Consider the following 11,330-nt stretch of genomic DNA (forward strand, 5'->3'; position numbering starts at 1 on the left):
TAAGAAAAATAGATATCGAGGATATTTTAAGTAAGAAAAAAAAAATAAAATAAAAAATAAAGAATCATTCGAAACATTCTTCAAATAATGAAATTCCTAGCAAAAAATACCTTATTATATATTATGAATATATTTTATATACGCCTTGATGCTAGCTACATTTTCACAATAACAAAATATTATTACATAATTAAAAGTATTGTATTGATTATACGCGTATCAGTTCGTTAATTGGAATTGCATTCATTTCGAAACGGCCATGGTCCCTTAAATTCCTCGTACACTGACGGACCAATCGCTATCCTTAACCGTTTTCTAGCGACATTTCACAGCTATAACGATACGATTTTTTTTCGATCGACAGATGTCCCCTATTCGTGTAATACGTGGGCGTTCAAAAGCAGTTGAAGAAAGCGATAGAGCAGCACCAGTTAAGCGCTTACTACAAGTACGACCAAAGTAAGCTGTACGGCATTGAGATTTGAATCAGCGGATACAGACTTGGTAGTCGCGATTCCTATCTATGCGGCTACTCACGCGCATCCACTTGAGTTATTAGTCGATATCCTCTGCCTACTCGGCCACTTCTAAATTCCTGAGAAGAATTTGGTTAAAATGTCCAAAGAACAAATGAAAACACTGTAGTGGGGCATCGTCAATCTTTGAACACCCTATATCATCGTATATTATCTTTTTAAAATAATACCTTTTAAAGGAAGCGGTCGAAAAACTTGTCTGATCTGAACTGTTCTCAATAGCGTTGGTTTTCGGACCACAACACGGGCGAGTACGGCAGCCCACCAAAATATCTTAAAAATTTGCAACCTGCAGGTTGAGCACAAAAATACATAGACAGACGGACAGATGGACAGACAAACTTAAATCGATTCAAATAATGAGGGAGGTTTATCTCCTTCTGGATGTTGCATACATTTGACTAAACTTAATATACCCTCTTACCACAAGTGGTGCAAGTTGTCAAAACACAAAAAGCTCACAAATTAATTAGACGCGATTGTAGTCATTCTGAAAGCAAGAATTTTAATTATTAATCACAACATGCTAACCGTCCTTGAGTTATTAACACTTATAACTATAATGCTTTCTAGTGCATATACTTTGCTTTAACTTTTGCTGATACTCTGTAATAACTTCTCATTTTCAATCGCTAGTAGTTTAAATACGAAGATCTTTACAACGTTAAAAAATGAACAACAAAGAAAAAATTAATTACCAAATTAGATAGGGTAACATGTGAACATTTGCCAATTATTGTATGGCTCCAAAAGTGTTGTATAAAATGCTTAGAATACCTTTGTTGTTATTAATTTAAACTTGAGAAATTTGAGCGAAAAGATGCTCAAAGAACTTTTTTCCACATACAAATACTAAAACTTAGTTTCATTTAGAACGACCAACTGCAGCAATGAGAGTAGAATGATATAATCATTGGCTATGATTATGGGCATGTGATTTATTTAAGCAGTGGTCTAAAGATTTCACTGAAAAGCTGTACTTGCTCTTTTTCTACCGTTTCCGATTTTTGTCTTTCACTTTCATCTTAACCTTATAATTTGTAATTTAATACTGTTTCATTTATTCTTGTATTCCACGCCCGCTCTCATGTACATGCAAATGAACTTGTTACGAAGTTAACAAAAATTAGTAAACTGCCCCGACCAGATAGACTTTGTCGGATATTCCTTTTAAAATAAAATTTTGCATACAAGCGGAAATGTTAACACCGTCCGCCATATTAATGGTTTGTTTGACATTACACTTGTCGTACACTTTGATCTAAGAGGGAAATAAAAAAATTTCAAAGTCTCTTTGCTTTGTTTGATGAGACAGACTCACATTGGGACAATTTATTGGCTATTTAAATTATTTGAATCTTTATATATTGAGAAGAAGAAAAAAAACATCAAAATATTTTATGGTGTTCAATGTATTGTTATTATTGGCAATCGATGCAATCGATGCAGTTGTTTCGTACTTTTTCCTTTTGATTTACATTTGGATTCAACCAAGGCGGTACGACTGGTTCATATTTCGCATCATAAATCTGATGCTTAAGAAAGGCTCTTACATTAGTCGGCCTCGGTAATACCGTTGATAAATTCTTAATGTGAGCGTACGTAACAACGCTAATTGCGATTTCGAAGGCGCAACAAGATAGTTTATTTAAAGGAGGATATAAACGACCTTGCAACAAATCCTCAGGCGTGCAAAGGTCGGCTAAAGTGCGGGCAGCAATTAAAAATATTTCAGGCGGTATATGTCGAATGCAACATGCAGTTACGCCCAAACCTACACCTGGAAATATGTAGGCATTGTTTGCTTGACTGGTATAATGGGTACGTCCTTCAAACTCTAATGGCGGAAACGGTGAACCCGAAGCAAATAAGCATTTACCTTTACTGTGTGTATATGCTTCAAAAGCTGTACACTCCGACTTTGCGGTCGGATTTGATAGGGCAAATATTATGGGCACAGCATTATATGAAGTCATCAATCGAAGGGCTTCTTTAGTAAATGAGCCGGGCTGAGCAGAGGCTCCAACCAATATAGTTGGTTTTATTTCTCGTATGCAGTCTTCCAATTTAAAAATAGGCGGCATTTCTTTCGCGAAAATCAATTTATTGCCATTGAGAGTATCCAGCGAACGCTCTGTTACAACTAAGCCTTGGCTGTCGCGCAAAAAGATACATTTAACCGCCTCGTCTTGTTTTACGCCCGCCTTTCTGAAAGCAATTATCAAAAGGCGAGCTAAACCAATGGCAGCTTCTCCGGCGCCCTGAAATAAAATTCTTTGCGATTTCAAATCAGTTCCAATGCATTTTAATGCAGAAATTATTCCAGCCAGGCCGACAGCAGCGGTTCCCTGAATATCATCATTAAACATGCAATACTGATGGCGGTATTTTTCCAAAAAGCGGAAAGCATCATTATTAGCAAAATCCTCAAATTGTATTAAGCAATTTTGGCCAAAACGTTTAACTACTGCTTGCATAAATTCATCGATAAATTCATCGTATTCATCAATTGGTGGTCTTTTACGCTTCAAACCCATATAATAAGGTTCCTCTCTGACTGAATCCGTATTGCAACCCACATCCAAACAAATGGGTAAACATTGATGCGGACGAACTTTACCGAAGGCCGTATATAACGTAATCTTGCCGACGGGTATGCCCATTCCATTTGCCCCCAAATCGCCTAAGCCCAAAATACGACCACCATCGGTGACAACAATCACACGTACATCTGATTGCGGCCAGTTTTGCAATACATTACAAACATGTCCCTTGTCTTTAAAAGTAATATATAGACCGCGCGGAAATTCGTGAATGTAGCTGTATCTCTGGCAAGCAAGTCCCACAGTTGGTGTATAAACGTACGGTAAACATTTTTCCGTATAAGCTTCCAATAGTTTGTAGAATAAAACCTCATTGTATTCACTCAGATTAAGCAAAAACAAATATTTCGCCAAATCTTCCTTCAGGGTAAGCAATTGCGTATAATAGATGCGTACTTGCTCTTCAACTGTACGTACCAGAGGTGGTAAGAGACCGTGTATGCCCAATAATTGTCGCTCTTTAATTGTGAAAGCTAGGGCTTTATTATAATGCTTGCTGTTTAAACGCATCATACCACTTGTGCTCGACGGCACGAAACGTCTACCGCTAGTAAAATTGAGTTCGGGTGGTTGTTTTTTATACATTTTGTTTTGCGTTTCTTTTCTTTTTTTTTAATTTCTCATATACTAAAAATTTATATATTGTAGCTTGGCGGAAGAAAATATTTTGTCGTAGAAAATTTTTTTACTTGAAATTCTTCTTCTTATTTTTAAAAGGCATTCAGCGGAACGGCACTCAACAGATAGTTATTCGTGTCATATTGAAAAACAGTCGGTGCGAACACAGAGTATTTTGCCTAAACCTTAATAAAGTCAGTGATTAATTTAGGTTATTTGTTGTTGTTTATTTCTTTTGTTACTGTGTTGTTGCGAATCTCACTTTTCTCGATTTCGAAAAAGGAGGAAACGCGGAATTTGTGTTTTTTTATATCATACTTATGTTTGCCAGGCAAATATCGAGCGAAGCAAACAAAATCGACGAAAACTTGAAAAATCGTAAGCTCTTTTTCCTAGAGATTGCACCGTTCAAAATCATTGTAAATTTTTCTTATATAAAGATGAAAGAGCTTTACAATTGACTAAGAAAAACCAATTGATGGTATTAAGGGGAGAGGAACAAATTTTTTGATGGCTTTACGTTTCCGTTATTATTTTATAATTTACCTAACAGTTGACGCTTAATGGAATGAAAGACGCACGAAGCCAACTGTGCGTTGAACGTCAGTTTCAGATCGTCAGAACAAATACTGACGAATATTTCGAGGATAAATATATAAGAAGTAATTAATCTAAAACCCCGTCAACATCACATGGTAGCTAGATATACACACATATAAATATTTGTACGGTGAAAAGAATTTACTAAGAGCATCAGGAAAATTTCAAATATGGGCCATACATGCATCGATCGTCAACAGTTTGAAAATTTTCCTGCAAAATATTTATGCTCTTATTGCAGAGCTTTATATCTGAGCGAAAAACTGAACCAAATTACTTTCATAGGCCTTTCTTGAAATCAACTTTCGACAATTCAGAGAGTTTTGTAGGGATACACACACAATTGGAGAAATAAATGGCACGCGAACGGCGAAAGATCCGCATTGTGCGATATGTCCATGATGATTTTCTACACAAGCCCCCTCTCAATTTTTTTCCAAAGGGCGAATACCCATGGACTGGACTTTTCGTCTTCGTGGGAAACAACATCTCTTCTATAAGTCACCTTTCAATGCTCTACCTCAGTTCAGTGTTTTCATCGGATTTCTTGCGGGCGGTAGAAAGTGGAATCAATGTACCGATCTTTCTAAAATTTTTGATGGGTTTCATTGACTTCACCAATGGTTAGTGGAGTGGGTTTAATATTGCAATTCCCAAGGCGAAATTAATCAAACCATCTGGCTGCTACTAAATTCGATAAGGCATCTTCATTAAAAAAATTAAAAAATTTTCTGTCAAACGTTTACGAAAGTTTATCATCTGGTTTGAAGTTATATCGCAAGACGTAACAAATTTTGCCGGGATATTCAGTTCATAATCAAAACGTAACTACTTTCACCTGAATTAACAAATGTAACAATGTATTTTTATTTTCTATCTACGGATGTTCACCTTGCAAACTCGCTTAGTAGAGGTTCATAGCGATAAAGTAAAGCCATCGATTGGTAAAAATGCCACAAAATTTTTCCTTGGCCTATTATGCATACCGGGAACACAACAACCATCAGCAAATTTATTTGTTAGTATTTATTAACGAATTGTCATCGCTGACGTCCAGCTGCAGCTCCAATTGATAAACGGGCAAAACTAATCCAAAGAAAGTAAGAACAATTTAATTATTTTACTTAAGATTTTTTTGATAAATGAAATCAAAAATTTGCAAAATAATGACTTATTGTTTCTTTTTGCTGTACGTAAATGAAGAAATTTAAAAATTCTTATTTGATGCTTTTATTCAACATTCAATTCTACCGTAAGCCGATGCCTATATAGTAAACACTGCGCTACTATTGGGATTTATTTTGTTTGTAACATTTTAACTAAGTAAACGAGTGAGAGAAATCTCAGTACATACGCAAACATAGCTGAATACAAAATAAGGATTGATAGCATATTACAAGAGCTCTTTTCGCCTAAAAATTGAAAAGTACATCATCATCGTCATCATCACCAACATCAACATCAACACGAACATCAGAATACTCAGCACTCGACATAACATCATGTGGTTTAAGTATAAATAAAAATCAAAATCGTAAAATGCTATCAATAGGGAGAACTTGAGTACTTTAAAAGTGAGTAAGGTGTCAGATGGAAAAAAAAGGAAGAGACACTCGAAACGGCAAGAGGGTTAGTTACTGTGCGTAAAGAGGAGATTCTAACATAAATAGAAACACCAACGACAACAGCAATAAAACATAAACACAAGTGTTAGTCATGAAAATGGCAAAAGTATGTTCTCGTATTGAAAGCGGAGAATACACAAATAAGGAGCAGAACAAGGCACGGAAATAAAACCTAAAGCCAAGATGAATGAAATGTAAATACAGTCATCTCTCATTTTATACGATACAAGTTTCGAAGACTGCAGTTTGCATAAAATTTAAGCAATTAAGCAATTAAGGTAAAAAAAACTGATCGATGTGACGATCAATACGAATTTAGCTAACAAAGATAGCTCTGTAAAGGTCCTACTGCCATTATTATATCACTGTTACTTAGTTAGCAAAATATTTTAGTGGGCGCCTAGTGAGTCTATACAAAAACACCTTTCAAACAAACTAAACGAATTTTAGTGCGGCTTTCCAGAACTATGCTTACCAAATCATATTCGAGATGTTGGTGCACTCAAATCAAAACTTTTACAACGATATTCACTTATATCATGTGAATGTATATGGAAGTACCTTTCGAATACGCTAGAAATAGTTAAATTCTGCTTTTAGGAACTATTTTCATCCTTTTTTTTCAAGTTTGAGACGTTAGCTAAAAAAACAGCTATGGAAAAAACCCTCAAATTTGAGACTCCGGCGCAGCCAAACTAAAAACGTCGTCTATATTCTACTATATCATGTGAGTCTCTATAGAAACACCATCTTTCAAGTCCGTCCAATACACCTCTGTGATACAGGATGGTACGTGTATTCGCTTATTAAATTCGTATTTATTTTCAGATCCTTAAAAAACCGGCTATGAAAAACCCACAATTACAAAAATAATCAATAAACTTTTCCCATATTTTATTTACATCAGGTAACACAATACAATACAATTGGGCCAAGGTTTTTCATCCTTCCTCGCATTTAAATTTTGATTCTCGTATAATAAGTTTTTTCTGTTCAACGAATCGCAAGGTTTGAAAGTTTTTAGAGGACAGAGACGAAAACGAAAAATCAATCGATAAAGGTATGCATGAAACATACGAAAACTCACTAACCTAATATAAAACACCAAGTTGTTATGAACCTAGTAAGTCATTATGTCCACTCTTCATGTCATATGTTAGTTTGTAATGTTTGCATTTATGCCTTGTTGGCTAAAATTTGTCATACTATATAATAGTTTGAGATCAGCAAATATATTAAATTTAATTTTAAATCATTCACGGGACATTTCCTTCTCAGGAGTAATCACAACACCATATGGTATGGCTACCTTCCAATAAACCGAACGAACATCGAATTTCAAATGTTCATCATTACTGTTTTGCCGTTGGTTTCTTAAATCCAATCTGTATGGATGTGTGTGGTAAAAAAAATTCATCTTTAAGATGGCAGGGAAAAGCAATGCAAGGTCCCACTGTACTTATGCTCATACAGATGTAGAGTACACGAATAACTAAAGAAAATATTTGAATGTTGAACGAGAGAAAAACACATAAGTAAGTAAGAATTGCTTTTGTAAGAAACATAAGCTCAGTATCAAATCGTCATCATTAGTGGGGAAATGTGCATGTTATCATTTGGAAACCTTAGTGAAATTTTGATACTTTACTACTTAAGATCTTCAAGTGTAAACCATATTTGCTATATAATTGAATATGCTTTGACTTGGATGAAGTACTGGAAATGTGTAAAGATTTTCGTTTTAATGATTACTTACTAATCGCAGATGACGGTTTTGCATTAATTCTCTTTGCCGGAGTGCTCCTTCCTGGAAACCCTATGAGTAAGAAAATTATATTCGCGTAGAGCGAATCTTTCATAACCATCCAGGATATGTGAGTTTGTCTCTTGATGATTAACATGCAACTGTAAGATTAATCTGCAAGCTTAAGCTAAAAGTTTCCGACTAGTTTTATTTCAATTTTCTCAGACTTAAGAGATCCCGCAACCGACACATATTTCACGCTCAAAGAATGAGCGACTTAATACAAAAGTTGTCATCATCTTGTTGGACTACAAGCCTAGTTGAATATGCGGGCAGTTATTTTGAAAGAAGGCACAAATTTCAGTCTTCACCTAAAATGAATCATTTTACGTGCTTCGTAAATTTACGGGCGGGAACATTGCAAACAACGATTTCTCTTCGAATTTCACTATGCAATTATCCTTGGGTCGATTAGTAGACTAAATGCAAATGATAATTAAGATTAAACCAGTTTTCTGATGATTTGATAATTTTCTGGATTGAACTAAAATAAGTGGGAGGCCGTCCATAATTCAATGCTTTACACCACTTTGCTTAATACACTTAACTATGCGGCGATTTTTCAGAACAACGCTTGATATGGGGAGTGGTCCAAATAGTTATCCAATCCGCAGTATTTTCAATACCGCTCGTCCTTGGACCAAAGCACGTAGTTGTACCAAATCGCATCGAAACATCTCAAGAATTTTGACTTGCAGATTGAACACAAGACAACAAGATACATATGCATGCAGGCAGACGAACAGACAAACAAAAATTTGTCGGTATGCCTCGTATTAACGAGAAAATAAAGCGCTATTTCCTTGCATTGATTGTGTACTTAGCAGGAGTTCGCTCATTCGCGAATTACTTTTATCCTATTACCCTCTCCGCGAAATGAAATGTGACGTGTGCTAACTTGAAACGGGCCTGCATTTGAAAGGAAATGTGTCCGTGTGAGGTAACAATAAAGTTTGTGTATACAGATTCTTACCTACCTTCTATTCAACTATGTTTGCCCGATCCTATGAGTCATCCTATTTAACTTAATGACGCACATATGGTAGAATTGATTGGCTGAATATTTGTTAGATTGAACTTAGTGTGGTAAGTTAATGCGGAAATATGCAATATACATCTTCTATTATATTGACCCCATTTTCACCTGTACAACACCCCTTTTGAAAATAGTCTTTATATTAAAAGAAAAATCTTACTGTTCAATATTGTGCAAAAAACGTAGTTATAAAATACAATTTTGTAGAAAATTTCGACCGCCCCTGTGACCGACTGTGACCCTGTCCACGCCCCTGTAAAACCTCTCTTATAGCAAAATAAGCGCTTGCCAGGGAACGAAATGGAATTTGTTTGTATTTTATGCTAGAAATTCATCCCGCGTAGCATTTTGGTACATAAATTTCGAAGGCACCTTTTCATGTAACTCTGTCTTGAGGAGTAAGACTTTTCATAGTAGCATAATTTAATTTTAGGTATTATATGACGCAAAATTTGTGAAATCAAAAAGATGAACTCCATTATATGTGGATTTTATCGATCGAAATTTCGTCAGAGGCCTTGTTAAGTGTTTCTATGAAAAATAAGCGTTTTGACGATGTATAATAAATGATGCATTATGCTAGACGAAGTAATGTAGGTTGTGTGTTTTTACTTAATTTTTAATATGATTTGCCATCTAAATGATTATTGATGATTTTTTATGCGCGCTCTTTGATTTATAGCAAATCTAAAATCTAAATCAAGTCAAAAGGTTATAGTCACACAAGGTCGACTATTAAATATGATACATCAATTTGTCTAATCCAATTCTTCGTCTGTCTTCGTGATCGAACATCAAAGGCTATTTCTTCTTACCACATAAACAGTTATCTTTCGTTAGAGCCAGCACATAGGAAGGGCTCCGAAAAATAGATCTATGTTCTTCCCACTTTCTGCAGCAACTTGATTTATTGACATATTCTCATCATAATGTACTAAAAAATGATACCTTGTTGTCGTGTAAAGCTTAAAAATCTCTAAGGAAATTTAAATTGATATCGGGGAGGGTTCAACATACTGAAAGTGAGAAATTTTGCTTCATACAAAACCTCTTTTTAAAAACATATTTATATCGGGGCTGATTCGGAATATGGTGCACTCGAATGCATTTTCAGTAGCACTCATCCTTGAGTCAACATATAATAGTGTAAAATTTTCCATCAAAATATCTTGACATATGGCGACCTGCTGCGTGAACTCTACGTTGGATGGACATGATTTCCATAGAGAGATAAAAGAACAATTCATTTCATTCAGAAAGAAATTCTGAAACTATTGGCACAATATAGCATGGATTCATACCAAGACGTTGTGGGTGTAGCATACATTCGGACATATTTAATATAACTAGCAATCTAATCAGGTAGCGTTGAGTTCAAGAACTCAAGAAGGAAGCATTCAAAACGTACACTGCCTTGAATCATACCAGTATTCCAGATATCGTTGATCGAAAAACGAACTGGGCTAAGTAATTTTCCCGAACTAAAATTTCAATTGAAAATTCGTTACTTTTACAAAATCATAACTATTTTGATTTACTAGAAATAAATTGCAGTGAGAACTTACTCACATGCCTTTGATGAACTAATCTTAAATATTTATTATAGCTAAGGGAGAGTATTCATTGTCACCAGTGCGATTGTGGTATCTTCGAAGCGTTTGTTTTTTATTGCAAGTGTTTCCATTACCCTTAGGTATTGCGAGCGGTTGCGGTAGTGGTGATGATATTAAAAGGGTGCAACGATTAACTTCTGAAAACCTCTTTATGCCCAAATAAACCACTTAAACGCTTTAGATAACCAGTACGCAAAATGTTTACTAAACCGAACTATTAGCCAAAAAGCTCTTATTAAAATAATCGTTCTTTTAATGAAATCTAAAAAGTTACTCTGTTTTCTATACAGACAGACCAACTTAATTATGTGCCCCTAATATTCTGCGAAGCATAGAAGAAAAAAAGAAAAAAAAAAAATTAATTTCACAGTTTTTAGTTTTGATGGCACATCTGTTAACTCTGACTTTTGGTGGTGTGCGCATAAAAAGAAAATAAAAAAAATAAAAAATAAATAAAAAGATAATAATAAAAAATACTGAAACTAAAATTCCTTCAAGTCGAATATCGAATACATGTCACTTTGTTAAAAAACGTAAGTTCGTAATCTGTTGTAAGCTCGCAAGCAGCGCAAGGGCAAGGGATCTCGACTAACTCGACTCAACAATCTTGAATTCAAATCCCACATACGGGAGAGTTTTCAATCAAAACCCGATAGTCTTGGATGCCAATGCTTTAAATATTTACCCTTAAAATTTATTCCTCTGACTAAACCAATAGTAGTACTAGTAGTCAGAGGAAATGTTTATGGATACCATTGCACAGTAGAAAGAAAGCACAACCAACAAATTTCTCAAATAATTGTAAATTTGGGTAAAATTTAATTACATTAATTCAATTTCGAATTTCATGTTGAATTAGGTTTTTATAAAATTCTTATATTCCTGCCAAGTTATT

The 11,330-nt window shown here is 34.9% G+C and overlaps 1 protein-coding gene across 1 annotated transcript; it reads right to left on the reverse strand.

Moving 5' to 3' along the window:
- Positions 1-1,957: 1,957 nt before the first annotated feature.
- Positions 1,958-3,724, reverse strand: LOC119632520 (NADP-dependent malic enzyme-like). The gene has a single exon (XM_038025455.1). The coding sequence runs from the start codon at positions 3,722-3,724 to the stop codon at positions 1,958-1,960; it is 1,767 nt and encodes a 588-aa protein (XP_037881383.1).
- Positions 3,725-11,330: the final 7,606 nt, after the last annotated feature.

This window comes from Glossina fuscipes, unplaced genomic scaffold (assembly GCF_014805625.2).
Source record: "Glossina fuscipes isolate IAEA_lab_2018 unplaced genomic scaffold, Yale_Gfus_2 1, whole genome shotgun sequence".
In the NCBI taxonomy this organism is placed as follows: domain Eukaryota; kingdom Metazoa; phylum Arthropoda; class Insecta; order Diptera; family Glossinidae; genus Glossina; species Glossina fuscipes.